This window comes from Nuphar pumila, chromosome 17, assembly GCF_984573655.1.
Source record: "Nuphar pumila chromosome 17, dmNupPumi1.hap1.1, whole genome shotgun sequence".
Lineage (NCBI taxonomy): Eukaryota > Viridiplantae > Streptophyta > Magnoliopsida > Nymphaeales > Nymphaeaceae > Nuphar > Nuphar pumila.
The window spans coordinates 79,669,872-79,697,627 of record NC_143265.1 but is presented as its reverse complement, the minus strand read 5'-3'; the positions used below and the strand labels follow the sequence as shown (position 1 = coordinate 79,697,627).

At 39.2% G+C, this 27,756-nt stretch overlaps 1 protein-coding gene across 1 annotated transcript in view; it reads left to right on the top strand.

The window, feature by feature from the left end:
• The window catches only part of LOC149812400 (uncharacterized), a 38,833-nt gene extending 11,303 nt beyond the window's left edge, over positions 1-27,530 (top strand). Inside the window, exon 2 of the mRNA XM_089992802.1 lies at positions 27,352-27,530. Coding sequence (XP_089848928.1) covers positions 27,352-27,431 — 80 coding nt within the window. The 3' untranslated portion in view covers positions 27,432-27,530. The remainder of the gene's footprint in view (positions 1-27,351) is intronic.
• Positions 27,531-27,756: the final 226 nt, after the last annotated feature.

The following is a 27,756-nucleotide window of genomic DNA, read 5'->3' as shown; positions in this document are numbered from 1 at the left end:
CGTATGGGGTCCTCCTCCTTCGTATCTCAATCTTAATCGAGAGAGAGGCAGTGGGAATGGGGTTAAATAACCCCTTCCCTTTTATATTTTTTCAAACACACACACATTTTTAAAACACCCTCTTATTTAAAAAAAACCATTTTACCACTTCTTCCTCTTTTATATTTAAAATGTTATTATTTTTTCTTTCATTTAAAAATGTTATTATATATATATATATATCACTATCACCGATATCGTTGATATTTTGAAAATATTGCTATATTATTGGCTATTTCAAAGTAGCCTATAATATGGGGAATATATCACGATATTTTCAAAATATCGCCTGAAACAAAATATCGTGATATTATCGTGATATTTTTTGAGAAAAAATGTTTTTTTTTTTTTAAATTTTAAGTTTGCATTTCCTATTTTTTTCTTTTATATTTTAAAACCTTTAAAACATGTTTCTTTATGTTTTTGAAAGAAAAATAATGCAACACTTTTTATTTTCTTATCTTTTTTGTCGTTATTTATATTTTTTTTCAATTTTTTAAACTCTTGAGATTTTTTCGAGATTTATCAACTTTTGAAAATCTCTTTGAGAAATACCCTCACCGAGAAATTACCTTTAACGATACAGGTGACTATATATATATATATATATATATATATATATATATATATATATATATAAAATCCATGTCCTCGTACCCACATTTTTCGAACTTGTTGTATCGTACCCTCTGTACCCACACCCATACCCAGGTGACATAGCCGTGGGCCCATGAGCCTAAACTAGGTAGGCCAAGCTAGGCTGGCCTGTGGACCCTGACCATTTTGCTTGGCTCTTTCCACAATGTTTTCAATGAATCACTTATCCAAGATATGGTGTTTCAACCTTGATGACACGAATTGAAGACACTCTCATCTTCCTCAACATTTCCTTGGCAATGTTAAGCCTAGACTCAAGGAATACATAATTTATTTACTACCTAACAGTTCAATAACACATAACTCACCTTGTTTTACTATCAGCAAACTTCAAAGTGATGTAAAGCTGAACTCACATTGGATTGCCTATAAAGATTTGTATTTTGTAGACAAAAGCCAAACAAGATCTTGATTTGGATTACCGTTTGAAAATAATCTTTATTAATTATATTAAATTATCTTAACTTCGCACAATAGGGCCTTTTAGATGGGGTGACACAAAATTTGGAAACTTAAAACAAGTTCCACCAGGTTATTAAAATTGAGACTCCAATTTTTTTAAATAATAAATTAGGCAACCTAAAGAGACAACTTTAACAATGACTCAAACATCCCTTAAGGGTCAAGAAATAACAAAGTACAAGGAAAAACTAACTAAAAAACTACTGAAATTGTCAAATTATTAAATAGTTGCCTTTTTTTTAGGCAAGAAAGCACATTTTTTATTATTTAAAAATTAATATGTAAGAAGCAAATACATTGGTGACACTAATAGATGTGGGAGCTAACAACTTTCAATAATATTAACATGCAAATATTGAAAGTTAAGTATAAAATAAACGTTATTAAATAATGATTTATGAAATGTGGATGAAACTATTGAAATATGCAAATTTTGTTTAATATTTTTGAACTACAAAAACTCCTATTTAGATTTTGATTATAAAAGACCAAATAAAGAACATGATTTTGTGAGACCAATGGATAAAAAATCGTGTAAATCGGAATCTCGAACTATGAGATTTGAGTTTTGAAAGATGACTGCACACAATACATAGTGCAAGATTCTGTTCGAAAACTAACAATAGCTTTCTCAAACTATTCTAGCCATGAAATATCATTATTTGAGATCTACTTATAAAAGAAACAGAATAAAGTTCAAGATCTTTTGAATCCAACAAAAACAAATTTTACATGGATTTGATGTTTGAATGCTAGGATCCAACCTAAAAAAACTATTGTCTATTTACCTAAAACTTGTGATTAGCCTTTTTGACACCATGATCGTCTCTTTTAGATGTTACTCTTGATTCTATGACTGAACCAAAATAAGAACACAGAAATAATAAAAGCAGAAACACACGTAGAGGAGGTCGATCAACAATCTTGGTGACACTGACAGTTCAATTGGATGTGAGTTTTTGGCATACAAAAAGTTTGGTGTAGATCTTACATTTATAGCATAGTCACCTGTATTGTTAAAGGTAATTTCTCGGAGAGATTATTAATAAGTTGATAAATCTCAGGAATATCTCGGGAGTTTAAAAAATTGAAAAAATATAAATAGCAACAAAAAAGCTAAGAAAATAATAAGTTTTGCATTATTTTTCTTTCAAAAATATAAAGAAACATGTTTAGGTTTTAAAATATAGAAGAAACAAAAAAATAGGAAATGCAAACTTAAAATAAAATTTTTTTCTAAAAAAATATCACAATATTATTGCAATATTTTGTTTCTGGTGATATTTTTAAATTATCGAGATATATTCCTGATATTATCGGCTGCCTTGAAATAGCCGATAATATCGCGATATTTTCAAAATATCAGTGATATCATTGACAGTGATTTATAGGGAAGAAGAAACTGTACAAGCTAATTTACTGGAAATCGCTTTTTTGGATCCAGAAGAGCCGTGGCACCTAAGCACACATGTGGCTAGGACTAACCACTAACTTTTCAATGAGTTCAGGTCCTATCAAACCTTGAAAAGTTATTAGATTATCTGAAAGCACTCATAATCTTTGGCACAGCTTGAATGGATGGATCATGTGTGAATCTTGGTCCATGCCATTTGTGATTGAATTAATCACATGACATAGTACTGAATAGTTCAAGATCTGTATCCACTCATGTTTCTGGCTGGAATGATTACGATGCCAATTATTTATACATTTTATTTGATTGAGTTTTATATTTTTCTATAATAACCCAGGTGCACATGGGTTTTGGGCCAATTGTATCTAAATTAGTTCAATTTTTTCTTTATGATCCATTGTGTATGTCATCATATAATGGTTTTGTATTTTAAGACTACTTTGAAGATTTTAGAACCAATGACTATAATTTGTTTGTGTATGTGTTTACTGATGGACCGTTAAGATAAGGTTTCCTATGATTGTATGGAGTTTGGATACCCTATTATGTTGTTTTAAAGCCTCACCTAGGACGAGGATTGGGTAGAGAGAGGAAGAAAAGAGGTGAGCTTAGAGGCTGTATTGCTTCTTCCTTCCTATCCATCTAGGATCTACTCCTAACCGCAGGTGGATGCCAAAAACTTGTGTATAACTGAGTTTGTTGATTAATTCTTTTATTATTTTAGTGCTCTTTTTTTGGTTCAATCACAAAATCAACATTAACATCCAGAACAGCTGATCGTGGTGTCAAAAGGCTAATTGCAAGTTGTAGCTTTGGATCAACAGACCTAACAGTCTTTTGAAGTCGGATTTTTTTGTTTTATATTTAATTTTCAGGAATTTCATCTTAATATTATTGAAAGCTGTTAATTCCTCTATTCATTTGTGTCATTAGTGTATTTACTTTTTGCATATACATTTTTAAAATTTCAAAATTATTCTTTCCTGCCCAAAAAGGGAAACTAACTCTGTAATACTTTGAATTTTTGGTTTGATTAGTTTTCCCTTGTTCATTGTTATTTTTAAGCATTAAGTTAAGGGATGCTTGACTGGAGTAATTGCTAAAGTTGTCTCTTTAAGTTGCCTAATTTGAGTGAATATATCTGGAAACTTGTTTAAAAAGGATTGTAAACTGAGGTTTATTAATTTGGTTAAATGTGTACACTTCTTTTAAGTTTTCGAAACTTGTATGGCTCCAACTAGAATGTCCTATTGTGCTAAATTAAGATAATTTTATTTAATTCAATAAATAAAATTTATTTTTGAAATGTCAATCCAAATTAAGATCCTGTTTGGCTTCTGTCTGCCAATCTCTACATTACCGACCAACTATAGAGTGATGAAGAGCTGAATGCATGCAAGTGAGCAATCTTGTGCTTCAATCTCTTTTTCATCTTCTGATTCCGATGGGATGCTTTCTTCCTATCCACAAATTTCCACATAAATTGGACTAAATGCATAGTTCATAAAAAGATAAATACCAACAAAAGGGTAAAGGAAAATACAAAATAAAAAGCTCTTGAGAGAGAGAGAGTGAGAGGCCGAAGGGGTGTGCCGATGCCAGAAAATGCCAATCACTGGAGGGGAGGGCCAAGGGAAGGGAGGACTACGAATGCCCAAAACCCAAAGGAAACTGCTAAACCATAACTTACAACACTAATATCTTCTCCTTGTTGTTTTTTTTCTAAATTTTATTAAATTTGATATATATTACTATATACGGGCTGAGCCACCCATTCCAGCTTGCACGTCAGCCTACGTATGGCATGCCGACAGTAGGCCTGGCCAAGCTTAAAATTACTGTCCCAGGCTTGTGGGCTGCTTGACCTGATGCCCAACTCTAATAAAACTTGTGTTTTGACAATAATGTATTACTATTTATAAAAATAAATAATGCTAAATATAAATTGTTCAGATATGGATATGGATCTGCCTTGACATACTTATGATAAATGTGGATGTGGGAGGTATATCCGTCGCGCCCTACCCTTAGTTGTCAAATGCGGCTCCTAGGCGCAGCCCCACCACCTGGGCGACTAGGTCTGGGCGGTGGAGGCCTTATATTACTGCCTAGGCGCCTGCCTAGGCTGTCACCGGCAAGGCTTTTTTTTATTTTATTTTTTGTGAAGTTTTTTTTTGAAGACCATTTGTTTTCTTTTCCGAGAAGAAGAAGAAGAAGAAGAAGAAGAAGAAGAAGAAGAAGAAGAAGAAGACAATATATATGTTTCTTATTATGTTTTTTGTGTTTTTTTATTTTTTTATTTTGTGTACCGCCTAGGCTCCGCCTAGTGCCTATGACAATTAAGGCCCTACCCTTATAAGTGGAGAACAAGGGATTATGAACTCAAAACATTTCCTTTTGTGATGACAGGCTAGCCACGAAGTCATGTGTGTTTGGTAGTGATGTCAATGTCATGTGGATAAGTCAATGTGCTGAAGTGCTTTTTAAGGATAGACAAGATGTGTAGGTTTTCATATACAAAGTAAACACCATTCTTGCATATTCATTCTTGTGGTTGGTTTAGCAGGGAGATAATGATGCAAAGCGACCAGATCAGGTATGTACCACGTGACCAAGGCATGGCTAGGGAATCCGATCCAAAGGGGATGGACGATCGGACCCAGGAGTTGGATCCGATCGCAGCTAAGGTGCATCGACGCAGGGACGTGATCCTGCGTACCTACTTCAGACGAGGAACAACCCAGAACGTCACTGATCCAGCTCCAGAATGAAGACGTATCGGGTCCAGGATCGGACCCGAGACCTGGGTCCACTAGCAGTCTTTAAAAACCCTCTTCTAGGGTTGCGTGAAATGGAGAATCTTTAACATTGCAGCAGTCTTCTTCTATTTTTCTGTCAGCATTTTTTTTTTGGTTTTTACTCTACTATTGGTCTTTATTTCATTTATGTCCATCCTATTGTTCGATTGCGATTCATATTGAAATAAAAGCAAGTACCATCGTTTTCGGTGGACATTCCTCTTATTTTCTGCACATCGCACGACCGTGAGAGTCGTGCCATCATTTGCCGTAATCAAGTGCATCGAAGCCGATCCCCTCGCTGGATCAAAGTGGTATCAGAGCTCCAGCCCTCCTCCATCAACAGCATGGCACAAGAAGCGAGGAACGATCCTACAAGTGGGAACGAGCGAGGGGAAACCTTCAGTCTGTCCGTGCTACCGTCTCGCAACCGGTACTTCCTCTCCATCCAGGTTCGGTAGAGGCTGCGACTCACACAACCGGTACCCTCTAGTTGAACCAAGAGATCACGACAGGACACCCCCACGTCGCGGGTGCGTTACCGCCCTGGCCTCGAGCCACGGGGGTTGCGTCGCAGGCTGGACCGGGTCTGCAGGACCCCAGCGTCACGTTGGGTCCAGCCACAGGCCTGGGTTCGTGGCCTCGAGCCATGGGGGCTGCGTCGCAGGCCGGACTGAGCCTGCTGGGTCCAGCCGCAGGCCTGGGTTCGTGGCCTCGAGCCATGGGGTTTGCGCCGCAGGCCGGGCTTGGTCTGCAGAACCCCAGTGTCACGCTGGGTCCTGCCGCAGGCCTGGGTTCGTCAGCCCGACCCGGTAAGGACCCCCCTTTCCCTCCTGAGCCCGTGCGTGGAGGCCCTGTAGCAACATACCCGCGAGCGGGAGCAGGGGGACCCCTGTGGATGGGTTCGAAGTCAAGAGGGTCCAGACTGGACTTTGTGACAACGGGACCCAGACCCGGATCTCGGGGACCATCCTTTGGGTCCTAGGGAGCGGGTTTGAGTCTCAAAGCCCCATACCCGACCTACCCAGTTGGGTTCGGTTCGCGGTTCGCCCCGAATCAGACCCAACCCACTACTTTTGAGCCCCAAAATAGATCTGATACCAATCCAAACCTATATCGGACCCGGACGGAGCCCTAGTTTGAATTTTTGCCGGGTCAAAACCAGACCCATCTTGTCATGGATCAAGGATCGAGTTCAAACCAGGCCTTCTCACACCACAACTCGATCCATGATCCTACCTATCCCATTCTGGGTCTGACGAATAGCTTAGATCTTGACCCGATCCCGATCCAATCGGGTGAATCATCCTAGTATTACCCCAACCAAACCCAATACCCGTACTAGACCCATTCCGTTAACCCATCCCCGATCAAAACCCAGTTTCATACCCGACCCACTACCTCCAAACCCATATTATCCCATTTCTACCCACCTAGAGCCCGAGACTCGACCAACCCGTCCACCTTTAGTAGGCCCTTCTGTTATACCGGTGCCACAACGCCGGCCACAGATGGTTCCCACCCACGGGCAAGCCAGACCGAGGCAGTTTCCAACAGCCGCCGTGCAGATTCAGCAGGGGTCGACGTGACCTAAGCGCCGACCACACGTCGTTGGAGTTCGTCAGCACCAGCATCTAGGTGAGCAGGACCGCGAAGAAGGTGATGAAGCAGTGTTGGATGACGATGCTTTCTGTAGCGAGTATCTTGCAGGAATGGTGGAAACTCGTCAGCAGAGAGCACCAGAGCACCCCTCCACCTACGGGGTGAAGCTAGACCTTCTGAAGTTCACAGGACGATTCGATGCAGAGCAATTCTTCGACTGGGCCTATGCCGTACTGTTTTTCTTCGACTACCACACTGTAGCGGAGCACCGTCGTGTCTCTTTAGCGTCCACCCGGTTGAGAGGCCTAGCGCAGACATGGTGGGTTGAGCTGCAGAGGTCGAGGGAGCGATAGGGACTAGAGCGCATACAAACATGGGAGGAGATGCAGAGGTTGATGCATTCCAAGTTTGTGCCGTCAAACCACGCTGAGAGAGCCTACAAGGAGTACCTGACCCTGCGTCAAGGCACCCGTATTGTGGCGGAGTACACTGCTAAGTTCCATCGTCTATCCCTGCGAGTGCAGATCGAGGAGACCGCCCGCCAGTAGGTCACAAGGTATATTTCTGGTCTCCGTCCTACTATTTCTGATGATTTCAGTTGTGTCACAGTCGAGTCATTGGATCAGGCAAGTAGTTATGGCATGAATGTGGATGAAAAACTAAAAAAGAGGCAGGAGTATAGTCTCCCGCAGTGACCAGTCCAATCGACCCAAGTAGAGTTTCCCAACCAGGGGAGCGAGCTCCTCTAGGAAGGAAGACTCAAAGTCCACTCCTAGAGTAGATCCTAGCAAATCCGACCAGTCCGGACTCGCGTACCATACCAGATCCAAGGCCAAGCCTAGTGAGTCTACCATTCGTTGTTTTAGGTGTCAGGAGTTAGGTCATGTCGCGTCCAAGTGCTCCACAGTGAGCAAGAACACCCATTTCGTCGAGGGTATTTGTTGAGTCAACGTCTGATAGTGAAAGTGAGGGTGAGTCGTTGGTTGAAGGAGATGACAAGAGGGAAGTCGTAGAGTTCGACGACAACGTCGAAAATTTATTGTCTATTCGTCATGTTTTGACCGCACCCCGAGAGTTGACCCCTGCAAAATGATTGCGGAATAACATTTTTAGAACCCGGTGCAACTGTGAGGGGCATGCATGTGATGTTATAATTGATACTGGGGCGTGTGAGAATATGGTGTCCGAGAGTGTCGTGTCTACCTTGAACCTGAAAACAGAGAAATTGTTCCAACCATATAAGATGGTATGGTTCAAAAGAGGAAACGAGGTTCCTGTCACCCAACATTGTTTAGTTCGGTTCTCCATGGGGGAGCATTACCACAATGAGGTGTGGTGTGATGTAACCCCTATGAGTGCGTGTCACATTCTTTTGGGACGTCCCTGGCAGTTTGATCGCAAGACCATTCACGATGGCCGTAGGAACACACTCATTTATTTTTAAGGGTCATCAAATAGTCCTTCTCCCTATCAAGAAGACCGTTTTTTTCACTGTGGATAAGTCTGAGCGAGTTCTCCGACTCGCGGGCCTATCTTACCTGTCTTTCTTGAGCCATTGTCGGGAGGATGGTTATTGTTATGCCCTGGTGGCTAAGCCGTCGATGAGTACGTTGTTGCCCGTTTTCGCGGACATCGCGCCCCTTGTTGAAGAGTTTCGCGACATTATGCCAGACGACCTTCCTGATGGTCTACCTTCGTTGAGGGTGGTGAAGCATTCCATTGATTTTGTCCTGGGGTCGAGTCTACCTAACTTCCCTGCGTATCGCATGAACCCCTCCGAGCATGCGAGTTATTGAGGCAGGTTTAGGAGTTACTGCAAAAGGGTTTTATTCGTGAAAGTGTGAGCCCTTGCGCAATACCCGCCCTGCTCACTCCTAAGAAAGGTGGGTCCATGCGCATGTGTGTCGACAGTAGAGCGATCAATCGCATCACTGTCAAATACCGTTTTCCCATTCCTCGGTTGGATGATATGTTTGATATGTTGGCCGATGCCTTTATTTTCTTCAAAATTGATTTAAAAAGTGGGTACCACCAAATCCGTATCCGGGAGGGGGATGAGTGGAAGACGACATTCAAGACACGTGATGAATTGTATGAACCAATCATGCCATTTGGGTTATCAAATGCCTCGAGTACTTTCATGAATATGATGACCCAAGTGTTGCGTCCTTGTATAGGGAAGTTTGTTGTATATTTTGATGACATTTTGATTTATAGTTCTTCTTTGTCTGATCATTTAAGTCATTTGCATCAGGTCTTAGAGATTTTAAGGAGGGAAAAGTTGTATGTCAATGCCAAAAAGTGTGAGTTTATGACGTCAAGTGTTGTATTTTATTGTGTCGTCTGATGGAGTTAAGGCGGATCTCGCCAAAGTTCGTGCGATTGTAGAATGACCTACCCCAAAGACTATAGGAGAGATCCGTAGTTTTCACGGGTTAGCAAGTTTCTACCGTCGTTTTGTGAGAAACTTCAGCACCCTCATGACCTCTATCACAGACTGCCTAAAGGGTACTAGTTTCCATTGGACGTCTGCCGCGGGAAAGGCCTTCACGCTCATCAAAGAGAAAATGACTAGTGCCCATCTTAGCCCTTCCTGATTTTAGCGCAGTCTTTGAGGTTGAGTGCGATACCTCTAAAGTGGGAATTGGTGCAGTCTTGAGTCAGAACCGCAAGCCCATTGCTTTCTTTAGTGAAAAGCTGAGTCAGGTGTCAGTACTCCACTTATGATGTCGAGTTTTATGCTGTGGTACAAGCTCTTTGTTATTGGAGGCATTATCTCATTTATAAGGAGTTTGTCTTGTACACGGATCATGAGGCGTTGAAGTATTTGAATAGTTAAAAGAAGTTGAGTGCTAGACATGCCAAGTGGGTCAGCTTATTGCAAGAGTATACCTTCACTATTCACCATCAATCAGGTATTCTGAATAAGGTAGCTGACGCACTTAGCAGGAAGAATAGTCTTTTGATGACTATGTCAGTGCAGATCATTGGGTTCGAGCAATGTAAGGAGTTGTACCCAACGGACCCTGATTTCCAGCAGGTCTGGGAAGGGTGCCTCTCCCCTAATAGCACAGTTGACCCACAGTTCAGTATACATAACGATTATCTCTTTCGAGGTAATAAGTTATGTATGCCTGCCTTCTCTCTTAGACTTCAATTGATTTTCGAGTTACATGAAGGGGGACTAGCTGGGCATTTTGGACATGATAAGACGTTCGCTCTATTAGATGAGCACTACTTTTGGCCCAAAATGCACAAAGATGTTGTCAAGTTTGTTCAAAGTTGTCGAGTGTGTCAAGTGTCCAAGGGTCGACGTCAGAATAGTGGTTTGTATACTCCGTTGCCCATCCCTGAGCGGCCCTGGGAACATGTGTCCATGGATTTCATTGTGGGTCTTCCTAGAACCTTGTGACGTTTTGATTCCATCTTAGTTGTGGTTGATCGATTTTCCAAGATGACTATCTTTGTCCCGTGTAAGCGAACCACCGACGCCTCGTTAGTAGCCTCGTACTACTTCAAGGACGTGGCCCGCTTTCATGGATTGCCCCACACGATCACCTCAGATCGTGACACGCGCTTTATGAGCCATTTTTGGACATCGTTATGGGCCTTATTGAAAACCAATCTCCAGTTCAGCAGGGCATACCACCCACAAACCAATGGCCAAATGAAAGTTGTGAACCGCACCCTAGGGAACTTGCTAAGGAGTCTAGTTGGGAAGAATGTCAAAACATGGGACCTAGTATTGCCGCAAGCCGAGTTCACATATAACAGTTCCATCAACCGGTCCACGGGCAAGTCTCCTTTTCAATTAGTTTATGGGCGGTCACCAACCCATGTAGTAGATCTAGCACCTGTGTCTAGTCTTCCGGACCCAGCCCCAGATGCATTTGATGCTGTTGAGTACATGCGTGATATCCACAGACAGGTCCGAACTAAACTTGTTGAAAGTTACAAAGCCTACAAAGTTTTCGTAGTCCAGGGTCGTCGTGATGTTCAATTTCAAGTTGGTCAGTTAGTATGGGTTTACCTGCGTCCAGAGCGTTTTTCAGTGGGTACTTATGGTAAATTGAGTCCTAAGAAATATGACTCCTACAAGATCCTCCGGCGATTAGGTCCGAATGCCCTACCTCCTTGAACTGCCTGAAGATTGGCACATCTCGCTTATCTTTAATGTGTCTGATCTATATGCTTACTGTAGAGACAAGTCGTTAGAGCCGACTTCTTCTCAACTAGGGGAGAATGATGCAGAGCAGGACCGGATCAAGTATGTACCACGTGACCAAGGCATGGCCAGGGAACCCGATCCAAAGGGGATGGACGATCAGACCTAGGAGTTGGATCCGATCGCAGGTAAGGTGCGCAGGGACGTGACCCTGCGTACCTACTCCAAACGAGGAACAACCCAGAACGTCATCGATCCAGCTCCATAATGAAGATGTCTCGGGTCTAGGATCGGACCCAAGACCCGGGTCCACTAGCAGTCTTTAAAAACCCTCTTCTAGGGTTGCGTAAAATAGAGAATCTTTTACATTGCAACAGCCTTCTTCTATTTTTCTGTCAGCAGTTTTTCTTTTGGTTTTTACTCCTCTACTGTTTGTCTTTATTTCATTTATGTCCATCCTATTGTTCGATTGAGATTCATATTGAAATAAAAGCAAGTGCCATCGTTTTCGGTGGACATTCCTCTTATTTTCTGCACATCGCACGACCGTGAGAGTCGTGCCATCATCTGCCGCAATCAAGTGCGTCGAAGCCGATCCCTTCACTGCATCAGATAATGAAAAATTTATGGAAAATGAGACACTTTTTGTATTTCTTTTGCTTATATTGTTGTTATTCACTATTCAAGAATTAAATAATAGTTTGTAAAATTGTGAGAAATGTGGTTGCTTGATTGGTGAAGGTTAGTAGCTCATCAAAGGGTCTAAAGGTTCTAATTGTGTTGTGCCTATCCCCCAACTTAACTAAAACCCGTCTCTCATTATATATATAGGGTTTATATTTAATACAATGGATTGTAGGTACAATGGAATCTCACAATGCAAGTTGTTTTGACTCAATCTAACATTGTAGATGTGTTCAGCATGCTTGATTTAGTGGGAAACGACCCCTGGATAATGGTTTTTTGAGTCAAAAAATTGGGGCATTTACAACCATCCATTTTTGCATCACCAGAAAAACCTGTACAGATCGGATTCCAGTGATTCAAAAGCCTGTTCCCACTGAAAACTTGTAGATCACATTCATAGGGTCTAAAGAGTCTCCCTCCTCCCCTCTACTTGTATAAATAGGGGTGAACCCCTCTTGTAAATTTAAAGCCTTTAAGGCTCACTCTCAATAATGCTTTTTAAGCATTTTGCTCATAAATAAAGATTTATTATTTTTAGTTGTGTTCTTCCTTTTATACCCTTTTATGGGTTTTGCTTGGAGTGTCTTTCTAGGCACTTGTTTGGTTGATTCAAGTGCATTTGTGGAAGACCACCATTTTCTTACATGGTATTAGAGCTACGGAATCCTTAGATCATGAAAAACTTCTGCCTCGATTTCCGTGCTTCTTGTGCAAATGTGTGTTATCACCTTACTCTTTCAAACAAGTGTTTTGTCACTTGAAAGGAGTGTTTCATCACTTGCCGAAAAGTGTTTTATCACTTTATTTTTGCAAAAAGTGTTTCATCACTTGCAAAAAGTGTTTCATCACTTACAAAAAGTGTTTCATCACTTTATTATTGGCCTGAAAAGTGTTGTATCACTTTATTTTTGCAAAACGTGTTTCATCACTTTATTATTGGCTCAAGAAGATTCGTTTGAAGAAAGGACTTGCTACAAAAATTGTATTGTATTCTCTCTCCTCCTATAAGTGTCTCTTGTATTGTTTAATCTCATGCATTATGCATGAGAAACACTTATTCTCTTTATCATTATATATATTATTATATATACATATCCTTTGGTTATTCTCTTTGGATTCTCTACTTTAAAATTTACGATATGCATTTGAAAAATAGTAGCCTCTTGCTAAACATGTTTTCTTTTAAACAACTATTAAAATCTTGTGCGTAAGCATATTTTTTTCTAATTATGCATAAAGAACATATAATTTTAAATGTTTTGTTGTATACATTTGGTTTTATCGTAATGATTAATGATTCTAGGTACATGGAATTTAAAATCTTTAGAAACTTGGATGATGTGTACTTTATGCTTTCTTTAAACTCTTTGGTAAAATCATGGATATTTTACATACTTATATTTTATTGATTTCAATGATTGACTATTAAATGTGTCTCTCATTATGCAAAATTATTTCTTTGAAAAACAATCTCTATCAATTATGCTTGAAAATGATCCTAGATATTTGTGTACACCTCATAGTAAATTTTCTTAAAAGGACTTATTGTCTTTCCTTTAGAAAAATTATTAGATCCTTTGTCTGAAACATACCTTGGTGCACATGCCTCTTGAATGATGACTTCAAAGAATTGATTATGTTTAAACATACAACAACAACAACAACAACTACGCCTTCATCCCAAAACAATTGGGGTCAGCGATATGAACCAAAAAAGAAATTCATTTTGGGTCTTTCACATGAATCCTTTTCCTCCAATCATTTCTATCCAACGCCATGTCCTTGGTGAGGTTCAAAGCATTCATATCCTTTCCTATCATCTCCATCCAAGTCTTCCTAGGCCTACCCCGACCTCTTTTAACTAATATATTTTCCCATTTCTCCAACCTTCTAACTGGAGCATCATTAGGCCTTCGCCGAATATGTCCAAACCACCGTAAACGATTCTCTCGCATCTTATTTTCAATGGGTGCAACACCTACCTTCTTACGTATCTCTTCGTTCCGAATCTTATCTTTTATTGTATTTCCACACATCCATCTAAGCATCCGCATCTCAGCTACACTCATTTTTTGAATATGATGTCTCTTGGCAGCCCAACATTTGATTATGTTTAAACATGATTCTTGAAAAATGTTCTCTTATACTTTTTCTCATTGATAAGATTCCTCTTTTGCCTTTTGGCGTTTATCCCGTAGTGGGTTTGTGCTTTATGCACATTAGGTACTTATGATAGCTTGGTTCTTTGTTGAACATTTTAAAGTCACCTCTTATTCATTAGATGATAACTCAATGTGTCAAAATAGATTGCATTATGATAAATGATTTCATAACCTTTTTTTGGCTTCACCCCTTAGTGGGTGTGTGTACTCACACTTTATGTGCATGTTTATTGGTTCATTAAGAGTGAGCTTTCGTGAGCTTCCTCTTCTTACATGATATAGAAATTTCATATGCATTATTTGCTTAATGTTTCATGATAAGTCCTTTTTGGTATAAATTGAAGAATTGATCGTGATTAAGCATAATTCGTGTTTATGCAAAATTGTTGTTATAAAGCATATTGTTGTGATTGATTATATTGAACCTTTGATTTGATTTTTCAAATCGGCCCTCTTTGTTAAATCACCTATTTGGAAAATGATTTTCTTAAGTGTTTATTATCTTTTTATGACATTTATATTTGTTCATCGCAGGTTGTTATTTAATGCATCATTTATTTGGCCTTATTATTGTTATATTAGAGATGTTTGTTGAGGTGAGTTATGTGCACCTCGTATTATGTCATTTTAGATTGTCAACTTGTAGTTTGACTCTAAAATGACTTGTTATGTGATCTCTAATTATGAGTGTGCCACTCATTTATTTTGGCCATTGATTTTATTATTGATGCTCTTAATTATGTATACCTGTGATGGATGTCTAAAGATTGAAACCATGGTGTTTCAAAATGTGGATTAAATTGATAATGATTGCATTAATGTGTTTCCACTACAAGCTTTCTTACTTCGGTTGTCTTTTTCCTTTGTATGTCTCCTATCTAAGTGTCATTATATGTAGACAAGAGCTGTTTATTCACACTTTCATGTGTGGTTTTTAACCCATTGTTGGTTTTGTATTCTTGTTCTAGTCGCTAAACATACTTGTTTTTTAGTGTCATTATATGTAGACAAGAGATGTTTATTTACACTTTCATGTATAATTTTTAGCCCATTGTTGGCTTTTATACTTTTGCTCTAGTCGCTGATACACTCATTTCAAGTATCATTATATGTAGACAAGAGGTGTTGATGCATACCTTTGTGTGTGTGTGTTTTTCTCTTTAGTAGCATGTTATTTATGCTCTTGGTCTAGTCGCTGATACACTTGATATTTGAGGTTTGGAAGACTAGGAGATGAATTGCTTGTGATGGTTAAACCGATGCTCATTCAAAAGATTGTCTAAATGATTGATTAAAATAATCTCATGCATCTTGCATTACATTGTTGAGGTTTGCAAAAGGTCACTTCTTGATATTTGTGAGAATGTAATTTTTCACAGATTGGAGTTGATTTACAAATTTCATTTCTTCTTCCTTATATAAGTCTTTTTAAATCTCTCATTGAAACTTCTAAATCTTTTGTGAAAGATATTTAGAGATAAAGACTTCAAGCTTTTTTCGCATGATCTTGATATTATGATTTTTTTTGTATCCCCTTAAGGGTGTTATAAGTATGTTTCTTACGTAAACAATTATGTATTGTTATGATAGGAACAATTGGCTCATAACTAAAGAAATGGGAGTTGCTATATGCATTTCTACCGATAAAAATAGACATCTTTTCATTATTGTTGTGCATTGAACATGCTTTAACTACATAATGCATATATATGTGTGTTATCATGGCATGATTTCATCTTTGAGGGATACTCCAATTGCTTTACTTAATATCTAATGATATTCATTTTTTTATAATATATTTTTGCAACTCTTGGGATAGAATAATTTCTTTTGTATTTGGAGACTTCTCTTGGTTTGTTATTTCTGTGCAGGATCTTTAAGATATGATACCTTCGATAGATCGTGGAGATAACCAATGACGGAGCTTGATGATGATCTTCGATAAAGGCATTTTGAAGACTTATATCTGCAAGAATTTTCTAAGATGCCATAAAGATGAAGATTTCTCTTAAAGACTCTTGAAGACTTGAACTTCTTCCCAAGATTTTTCTTTTTATTTCCAAACTTTCGGGACAACTTTGCCCGTCAATTTTGAGGGATTGTTAAAATGTAATATACATAGTATATATATAATAATATTATTATATATATTTATTTTATATTTATTTTTATTTCTTTTTCTGTTTTTCGGTATCTAGTTCAAATAGAACTAGATCACCTTTAGTTAGTCAAGTCTTAGTCAAGACTTGACTTAAAAAAGAAACGTTGGACTAGGTCCAACGACTCTAAATAGAGCCGTCCAACGACTCTTAAGAGTCTTTCTCCTCCCCTCTACTTGTATAAATAGGGGTGAACCCCTCTTGTAAATTTAAAGCCTTTAAGGCTCACTCTCAATAATGCTTTTTAAGCATTTTGCTCATAAATAAAGATTTATTATTTTTAGTTGTGTTCTTTCTCTTATACCCTTTTATGGGTTTTGCTTGAAGTGTCTTTCTAGACACTTGTTTGGTTGATTCAAGTGCATTTGTGGAAGACCACCATTTTCTTACATAACCCATATATATATTATATGTATTTATTTATTAGTGACCATTAACAAGTTCGCCACATCTTCTTAAGCCAAAGTTGAAGTGCCATGGTAGCTTTTCAAATTGATTGTCACCAGATATATAATGATCACCAAGGAGCAAAGCCCTAATATAATGTGGAGTATCATGTTGTAGGAACTGAAGCAAGCTGAGCCTCTTGGTGCACAATTAAACTTTTTATGTAATCCAGCTGAATAGCTAGGTCTCAATGCATCGGAAAACTAGTGAAGCCTAAGCTTCTTCTGAGAAATTTGGTTTGTTACCGGGCTTACATAAATATAAGGATAAGCTCAAACACAATGTTGTGAAAAGCGTTGAGGCGAAGCGAGGCACTCCAACAAAAACTGAGGCGAGGCGTAAAGCGTAAGCCTCAAATTTTTTTTGAAAACTTAAAAAGAAACTATAAAACATTATCTAAAATTACAAATAAATTAAAAAATGCTTTATTGATGAAGCAACAACCAACAAAAAATAGAAAATCTCAATTAAATACCAAAAAATGTAACCACCCAACATTACAATGATGTGTTACAAGCTAAGTCACACGGACTCGGCCAAAAGGTCGACGCTCCCACGTCGACACGCCCCGACACGGGTGCGGCTTCGGACACGGGGCGAACACGATCAACTAAGTGTCGAACTCGGTCAATGCATCGGGGTCGAGTTCGTCCACATTTTGGACTCGGTCAACTTTGACTGAGTCTATTTTTGTCCATTTCTGAAAATTAATTTGGACTCATGTTCGGATCCGAACCCGACCCGACCCGGATCCAAGACATTATCGGGTTGGGGCCCGACCCTTAAGAGGCTACGCAGGGGGAGGGGAATACCCCCCTCCCCCCCCCCCGCCCACACACACAAATTCTTTTTAAAGAAGTCGAGGGTTAGGGTCCTCTCCCATCCGACCTTCGGCAGACCACCGACGACCCTCTCCCACCGCCCCTTGACCCTCCCTTTTCTCTCTCGTTTCCTGGCCACTCGGCGCCGACAGCCCCCGACGCTCCTTTCTCCCTCCTGCTCGTCGTATTTCGGCAGTCGACACCAACACCCCCCTGCGCCATCTCTCAACGTTGGCGACACCCTTTTTCCCGGCCACCTCTCTGGTAATCTCTCTCTCTCTCTCTCCCTCTCGTTGTCTTCTTCTTCTTCTCCCTGTTTGCGCATACGAGGGGCCGAGTCCCTCCCTGCCATCCCGTTTTCGCAGGGGAGGGGCCGAGCCCCTCTCCGGTGCCCCATTTTCATAGGGTAGGGGTTGAGCCCCTCCCTGCTGCCCTGTTTCCATAGGGTAGGGGCCGAGCCCCTCCCTGCCTCCCCGTTCCTTCTATACACAAGGGAGGGGCCGAGCTGCAAGGGAGGGGCCGAGCCCTTCCCTATGCGTCTCTTCCCCCTCCCCTCTTCGTCCTCTCCTTCATTGCTGGCAGGCAGGTTCTGCCGGCCCTACTTATTGCAGGACATGCAGGGGCTCGACCCCCCCCCCCCCCCTTTCCTGCACCCTTTGCTCGCAGAGGAGGGGCTCAGCCCCTCCCTGCGCCTCTTATTCCGCAGAGGAGGGGCTCGGCCGCTCCTCATGTTTGCTTCGACAGGCGAGGCCGGGCTCGACTTGTCAGGCGAGGCCGGGCTCGACTTGTCAGCCGAGCCCCTCTTTTCCCCGCCTTCTTCTGTGTCGGAAGGCAGGGCCTGCCGGTACTCCCGTTAGGGCTGCCTGGGGCGAAGCCCCTGCCGCCTTGAACCTATTCGGCAAGGGGCTTCACCTCCCCTTGTTGCTCGTTTGCCTAGCATGGCAGGGGCGATGCCCCTGCCATACGTGGGTCTTTGGCAAGGGCGATGCCCCTCTGTCGATTGGGGTTTTTCAGCAGGGGTGATGCCCTTGCCCTGAGCACCCTTAGGTAGGCAGGGGGCTTTGCCCGTGCCTCTTTTCCCTGTCGCAGGCAAGGCAAGACCTTGCTGTAATGAGATATTGCGGAAATATAAAGAGTGCTTATAAGCACTTACAACAATGAATAAAAGAGACAATATCACAAGTCCACTAAGGGACAATACAAGCACAAGCCTTTAAGAAGGCAACAATATAAAAAGCCTCTTATTGAAAAGAGAGAGAGCTCTCAAGAATGAGAAATATACAAGGGGTTCACCCCTATTTATACAAGAGGGAGAGGAGAAAAAGGGAAGCCAAAGGCCTCAAAAGAAGAGCCCAAAAGGGGGCTCCCATGCAGTCGTTGGGCGCCTCCAACGACTCTATGGTTGGAGCCCCTTTTGGTCCTTAAAAAGTACAAAAAAATAAATGTAAAAAATAAAAAGGAAAAATACATTTTAACAAAACTCGAAAATAGTTGTTTTCTAAAACAACTATGTGAAATTACAAAAATACCCCTATCGGGTATTGATGTATATATATATATATATATATATATATATATATATATATATATATATATATATATATGAGGTACATTTTAACACCCCCCCTAAAACTTTACGGGGAAATGACAGAAAGTTTGCCAAGAAGAAACATGAAGCGAGGAGCCGGAAGAGCTTTAGTAAAGAAGTCCGCCAACTGATATTCTGAAGTGACATACGGTAGAACAATTGTTCCTCGTAAGTATTCATCACGAACATAGTGGCAATCCATTTCGATATGTTTTGTATGCTCATGGAAGGTATGAGTGCTTGCAATATAGATGACACTCTTGTTGTCGCAACATAATTTTGAGGCTTCCGTAATATCAACCCCCATGTCTTTAAGCAGACTGCGAAGCCATACAAGTTCCATTGTCGTGGTTGCGTGGATGATAGTGAAACTTTCTGCTGTTTCTTACATCGCCAGGCAATCAAAGAGTCCCCTAAAAAGACACAAAAACCAGTAGTTGAGACTCGATCATTAGGATTACCTCCCCAATCTGCATCAGTATAAGCAAGAAGATTCAATGAAGAAGAGGAGGATATAAATAGCCCTTTATTGATGGTATTCCGAATGTAGCGGATGATCCGGAGAACAACACTCATATGCACAGTTGTAGGACCATGCTGAAATTGGCTAGCATGGGAGATATCTGGTCTGGTGATGGTTAAATAGGTAAGAGACCCAATGAGTTGTCTGTAGGGTGTGGGGTCTTCCAGAAGAACCCTATCCTCCAACCGTAATTTGGCATTAATAACCTCGGGAGTCTCTACTTTTTTGTCATCAGAAATCCCAGACATAGAACAGATATCTGCAACAAGCTTCATTTGTGACAAAATATATCCTCGAGAAGAGTATGCAACTTCAATTCCAAGAAAATATCTAAGAAAACCTAAATCAGACATATCAAAATTATTTTTTAACATATTTTTAACATCAATAATACTATTTTGATCATTCCCAGTGATAATCATATCATCAACATAAAGTAACAATATTACGATACTAGTACTTGCATTTTTAACAAAAAGAGCAGTGTCAGTATAACAAGAGTGAAATCCTAACTTTATCATGATATCACTGAAACGATCATACCAAGCCTTAGGAGCTTGTTTAAGGCCATATAATGCCTTTAAAAGCCGAAGTGTTTGACCTTGCTTAATATTAATTTCGGGTGGTGGATCCATGTAAACTTCTTCACTTAAACTTCTATTTAAAAAGGCATTTTTTACGTCAAGTTGATAAATAGGCCATTTTTTGGTTGATGCGACAACTATTAAAGTCCTGACACTGGTCATTCGAGCTACGGGAGCGAATGTTTCTTCATAATCAATGCCATATTCTTGGGAGTATCCCTTAGCGACTAATCTAGCTTTATATCGTTCCAAAGAGCCATCACTTTTAGTTTTAACTTTGAAGACCCAACGACACCCACTAGGTTTTTTGTGTGGGGGTAGATTAACTATTTCCCAAGTATTAGCCTTTTTTAATGCATTTAGTTCAACTTGCATTGCTTCAACCCAATGTGGTATAGATTTAACTTGATTATAATGAGCGGGTTCAAAATAAGAATGTAGGGTTATTAAACATGCCCGATAGTTGGGGGTTAAGGAATCATAGGATACAAACCTATTTGGGGGTATTGATATTCTAGAAGAATGTCTAACTTGTGGTTCCTCAGTAGATTCAGAAATTTGAGAGTATTTTTCGAGAGCACTAATAGGATTTTCTTGATTTCTTCTTGAGTAAACATTCATATTTGTATTACTATCATTTGAGGGTATTATATCAAGATGGGACGCCTCACATGTATCTTCTATGTTTTCAAGGAAATTTTCTTGTATGTCATCAATAAGATCATATAAAAATATGTAATCAATTTCATTTGTTTCTTCTATTTTATCAAAACCGTTCTCTTCTTCTAGAAATGTTACATCTTTTGAAACATATAGTTTATCATTCTTAAAATCATAACATCTATACCTTTTTTTATTTTCACCATATTCTAGAAAAACACATTCAATTGCTTTTGGAGACAACTTTTCTCTTTTATGTAATAGGACAAAACATTTGCAACCAAAAATATGAAGACGATTGAAATCGGGTGAAAGTTTAAAGAGCTTTTCATAGGGAGAAGCATTTTTTAATTTAGAAGAGGGCATTCTATTGATTAGATAAGTCGCGGTTAGAACGGCTTCGGCCCAAAACTTCTTTGGAATATTTCTAGAAACAAGTAATGTTCTAGCGGTTTTTATAATGTGCCTATGTTTCTTTTCCGCTAGGCCATTTTGTTGAGGGGTCCTAGGACATGACTTTTGATGGCAAATTCCATTTTGGGTTAAATAGTTTTGAAATTTGTGAGATAAATATTCGCCACCGGAATCGGATCTCAAAATAGATATGTTATTTTGGAATTGATTTTGAATTTTTCTATGAAAATCTTTAAAGAAGGTAAATACTTCCGATTTATGACTAAGAAAATAATTCCAAACATACCGAGTAAAGTCATCAATAAAAGTAACATAATACGAATAGCCCCCTTTAGACATAACCGGAGAAGGCCCCCAAACATCCGAATGCACCAATTCAAAAGGTCTTGATGAAAGAAAAGTTCTAGTTGGAAATGGAATAGACTTCATTTTTCAAAAAATGCAATCTTTGCAATTAATTTCTTTTTCCTTACAAAATTTGTTTCCAAAAAGAAAGAGATACATTTTGGAATAACTTTGATGACCAAGTCTTTTATGCCAAGTTTCCATGTTTTTTTCTTGGACATAAGAACAAAAATAATTTGTAGGGAGATCGAGATGGTCCATATAATAGAGGTCTCTCTTTCTATGACCTTGCTCAATCCGCTTCCCGAACCGGAGATCCTGCACAAAGCAACCATTAGATGAGAAAGATATTTCACATCCATGGTCAGCAATTTGGGAGACCGAAAAAAGGTTTAAATTTAGTTTGGGAACAACTCTTACTTTTGGAACACAAAAATTTTGAGAATATTTAAAAGAGCCAATACTTGAAATTTTTAAAAAGGTTCCATCGACCATAGAGACACAAGAGTCCTTTGAATTGGTGCAAACATCAATAAGTGCATTTTCATGGGGGGTCATATGAAAAGAGGCTCCGGAGTCAAGGATCCAAGAATACGTACCGGGTGATGATGTAGAAGCAATAGCCGCACCCGATGTGGAGGAAGAAACTTTTAGAATTTGTTGGAGAGCCATAGATATTTGCCCAAGAGTTTCCTTGAGGTCATTGTTCTTGCCTTCATCTTCTTTGGTGGTAGTTTCTTCAGGAGAGGCCACCTTAGGCTTGAAAGTTCCGTTAAGCTTTGGGTAAGCGGGTTTAATGTGACCCGACTCATAGCAATGATGACAAACAATAATTTTTCTTCCTCCATTGTAGTTTCCTTGTTTCCCAAAATGAGGAGGTTTATAGGTTCTTACATTGTTACCCGGTTTTGATACGACAAGTACTTCATCAACATGCTTACTCATGCCAAGCCTTGTCTCCTCTTAAGTGATTTCGGCAATAGCATCCTCAATAAGAGGAAAAATAGATCTATGGAGAAGTGAGGATCTCACTTGCTCAAATTCGGGACGTAGCCCAAAAAGAAATTGAAACAATCGTTCTTGTTCCATTTGTTTTTGTCTTAAATCAATATCTTCCATAGAAACCCATTTTGGCTCTAAAAGAGCCAATTCATCCCATAGTGGGTTTAGGGCACTATAATAGTCTTGAATGCTAGAATCACCTTGTTTGGTGGTTGTAATCTTTTCTTGCAAGAAATATGATCTTGCAAGATCCTTTTGGGTATACATACCCTTCATAAAGGACCTAGCCTCATTGACTCTACGAAATTTAACTATATTAGCACATACCTTAAGCTCAACATTGTTCATGAACCACACAAGGATTTTCGCGTGATTGCTTTCCCAATCTTCCACTTCTTTTTGATGATTTTCAATGGCCTTGAGGCGAGCATCTCCTTCAAGAGCCTTTTTTTGACCTCCTTCGTTCTTCGTGAGCATAAGCTTAGGTTCCGGAACGGTACCCATGACAAAACCCCAAAGTTTCTTTTCTTTAAGATTATTTTCCATTGCCGATGCCCACATCATGTAATTCTTTCCATTGAACTTGAATGATAGGTCAATCTTTGCCTCCATGATGTTTCCAAGAAGTGAGAAGAGATCCATAAAATATGAAATACACGAACCACACCTTTCCTTCAAGAATCGAGTGACTCTGATACCATGTAATGTGATATTGCAGAAATATAAAGAGTGCTTATAAGCACTTACAACAATGAATAAAAGAGACAATATCACAAGTCCACTAAGGGACAATACAAGCACAAGCCTTTAAGAAGGCAACAATATAAAAAGCCTCTTATTAAAAAGAGAGAGAGCTCTCAAGAATGAGAAATATACAAGGGGTTCACCCCTATTTGTACAAGAGGGAGAGGAGAAAAAGGGAGGCCAAAGGCCTCAAAAGGAGAGCCCAAAAGGGGGCTCCCATGGAGTCGTTGGGAGCCCCCAACGGTCACATTTGTGACCGTTGGGGGCTCCAACGACTCTATGGTTGGAGCCCCTTTTGGTCCTTAAAAAGTACAAAAAAATAAATGTAAAAAATAAAAAGGAAAAATACATTTTAATAAAACTCGAAAATAGTTGTTTTCTAAAACAACTATGTGAAATTACAAAAATACCCCTATCGGGTATTGATGTATATATATATATATATGTATATAAGGTACATTTTAACACTTGCCTCCCTGCATCTCATCCGGTAGGGGCTTCGCCCCTGCTGCTCAGTTTTTCCAGCATGGGCAGGAGCGACGCCCCTGCTAGGCGCTCTCTCTCCTGCTGCGCAGGCAGGCGCAAAGGGCCCTTGCCCCTTCCTACTTTTTCGATTTTTCCTTTTTGCATACTATTGTGTTGCAGTTTTTCAGCAGGGGGTGGAGGCCCCTGCCTTGCAGTTTTTTGGCAGGGGTCCGCCCCCTATCTCTGTTATTTTCTGTCAAGCACACAGTGAGAGGGGTGGAGCTCCTGTTACTATTTTTTTGAAGTGTTTATTAACTTTATTTACATATTTTGGTGCGTACTGCATACAATTTTGTGTTCAGTTTTCAGTTTCACTTTTCTTTTTAATTTTTAGATATAATGGTGAGTTCTAGTGCCAGTGTCAATACAATTGGTTCAAGTTCTAACTCTGAATTAGAAGTTTCTCAACCACTTTGGAAGCTTGTTATAAAAGGGATAAAAGCTAGTGGTGGTGGTGGGAATGTGCAATTTCTTTGTAATCTATGTAAGACTGCTTTCACGGGTTCTTATACGCGTGTGAAAGCACATCTTTTGCATATTCGTGGTCTAGGAATTAGGCCATGTTTTAGGGTGGACAAAGACTTGTTAAAACAATTAAAGAAAGAACAAGAGAAAGCTGAAAAGAAGAAAATTGCAGAGATGAGAAACGATTCGATTAATCTGCCTTTTGCTATTGCTAGTGATGAACAAGAAGAGCTTTTGAAGAAAAGAAAGATGGAAGGCAATAAAACAATACAAGGGTCATTCAAAAACATGGCAAGAGCAAAAATTGATAAAAAGATTGGTCGATTCTTTTACTCAAGCTAAATTCTTTTTAATGTAGTTAGAAGTCCATATTGGAAAGATATGATTACATTTTTGGATAATTGTAATTTGAGTGGTTATGTGCCTCCTAGTTCAGAAAAACTAAGAACAATCATTCTTGCAGAGGAAAAAATAGAATTGAAGACTTGTTAGAGACCCAAAAATTTGCATGGAAACAATATGAAATGTCTATTGTTTCTGATGGGTGGACTGATATACAAAGGTGACCATTGATAAACTTCATTGCTTACTTAATGGGCCATTTTTTTGAAAACTGTTGATATATCTGGGGAGTATAAAGATGTTGAATATTTAAAGAGATTATTTGTCGAAGTGATAAAAGAAGTGGGTAAAGAAAGTGTGGTGCAAATCATTACTGACAACGCTCCAGTTTGCAGTGGTGCATGAATGAATTTGGCAAGTGTAGATACGTATTCATATATTTTTTGGACTCCTTGTGCAACACACAATTTAAATTTGGCACTTAAGAGTATATGCAATCCATCAAAAGATGATGCACATGCACGTGAAATGTGTTTATAGATTGAGAAAATAGAGCATGATGTTCGAAATATTAAAAATTTTGTTGTAAACCATCATCATGCCCTTTCTATATTTAATAGGCATTCTGATCTCAAGTTACTGAAAGTTGCTGAAACTAGTTTTGCTTCTCTCATTGTTACGATGAAAAGAATTAAGCAACTCAAGAATGCATTGATGATGATGGTGGCTGATAAAGATTGTGATTTTTATCGTACTGAAGATGATGTTAAGGCTCAAGCTATCAAAAAATGCATCTGTGATGATTTTTTGTGGGATAAAATTACATATTTTATTGAATTTACAGAGCCTATTTGAGAAATGCTGAGAGAAATTGATAGAGATGTACCCATGCTTCATAGAATTTATGAAATGTGGGACAATATGATTGAAAAAATTCAAGGTATCATTTTCAAACATGAGAAGAAAGATGTTGCACTTGATGATTCCGAATTTTACAATCATGTACATTCAGTTTTAGTGAGAAGATGAGATAAAAACAATACACCTTTGCATTGCATGACACTCTTTCAATCCAAAATATTATGCAAAAAAATGGTTGAGAGAAGGTCTTGGTCGTGTTTCTCCAAATGAAGATTCTGAGATATCAAGGAATATAATGATATGTTTGGGAAGACTTTTTAATGATCCTCATATGTTTAAGGTTGTAAATAGTGAGTTTGGAAAGTTCTCTACTGTGAGATTTGATTCTTTAGCAACACTTATGGCAAGGGACGAGAAAAATCCCCTTAATTGGTGGGCAACATATGAATCAGAGACACCAAATCTGCAATGTCTTGCAATAAAGTTGTTATCCCAATCTGCTACATCATCGTGTTGTAAAAGAAATTGGAGTACATATGCTCAAATTCACAACATTAAAATAAACAAACTCACTAGTAAAAGAGTAGAGGTTTTGGTTTATGTTAACTCTAATCTACGATTAATTTTTCGCCGCACCAAAGATGAGTATAGGTACTTTTTTTTTCTTTTGTATTCAAAGTTCGTATTTAAATATTTGTATTCAAAGTTTGAAATTAGATACTAAGTTAGTCATATTTTGATGCAGTTGTGGACCATCCAAGTATTGGGATGTAAATCCAGAAGATTTTGACTTGAAGGGAGAACATGATTTACATAGGATTACCTCGATCCTGTTCTTCCCTCTAATTTAGATGATGAGATAGATTTATGATAAGTTTTGTTGTTATTATACTCACAAGCTTCTTTATGTGTTATATTTTGGTAAATTTGTGTCGTTACTTCAATAGAATTACTTTTTTATTTTTTGCTTTAAAATTTACAATCTTATTATTGTTATATATATATATATATATATATATATATATATATATATATATATATATATATATATATAGCCGTGTCCCCGTGTCCAAAATTTTTGAAATTGCTCCACACCCGTACCCGCACCCGCACCCATGTGACATAGATTATAAGTCACCTTAGCACCAAAGCATATAGATTATAGAATATATGAGGAACATCAAGGTGTGCATTTTCTTTTTAATGAGAGAGAGAGAGAGAGAGAGAGAGAGAGAGAGAGTACCTGTCGGCCTCTTCTTCTTCTTCTTGTTCTATTCAGATGAGAGACTACAAAAGAGAGAGACTATAGAGCAGAGACGAGAGAGCAGGGATAGGGAGAGCAGAGAGACAAGAGAGCAGGGAGACGAGGGTAGCCATCGAGGCCTCCTCTATTTACCCCCAAAATTGGGTCAAATGAAGGCTTTGACCCCCATTCGACCCTCATGTATATGAGGCATGCGCCTCATGCTTGAGGTGTGCCTCGCCCTAAGGCACACACCTCATAGCGTATGAGGCGTACGCGTCAGTCATTTACACCTTAGGCTAGCGCCTCAAGGCACAAAGGGCCTCGCCTCAAGGCGAGACATGCCTTTTGCGCCTTGAGGCACGTTTTTAACAACATTGCTCAAACATGTACATCACCAGTATTCAAAATTATAGACAGAAACTGCTGGCTTCATGTTGACTCATGGATGTTGTGAAATGCCTGAAGAGGTAGATTGCCATCTCACATGGTTAAAATATTGCCCAAAGTTTTTGTAAATAACCAGTTAATTAAATTTTATTGCAAATATCTAATTGCAGTTCTTAAAAGTGCTAATGTTGTATTTTGGTGCAATTCCAGGATGCTAAGGCAATTGATGTCATTGATTTGTTCTTATTGCAGGATTTTATGAGACAAGAATAGCATATTATTCATGGAGAGGTGCCCAAGGCTATAGATTTTCATCCATCCCAGACTATTAGTGTAAAAAGTTTCGTCTTTGAGCTGTACTGTTATCGTAGAATATTTCATGTAATATCTTAGTTGATTTTATTGATAATTTCATTTTCCCTTTTGATAAAGTCTACTGATGCCACCTTCTGCCAGCTTATAATTTCACAAGTACAAAAAGTTGGTCAATGGTCAGGAGTTTGATTTGATGCTATTTGTCATCCTGATTGCTCGAGCTCCATCTGAGTGTTTTCAGGAACACCAATAGGTACACTGGAATAGTATATGCACCAAAAGTCACTTCTGGGCATTTGGCATAAAACCAGAATATGTCCTGCTTAATTTGAAATGAATTGG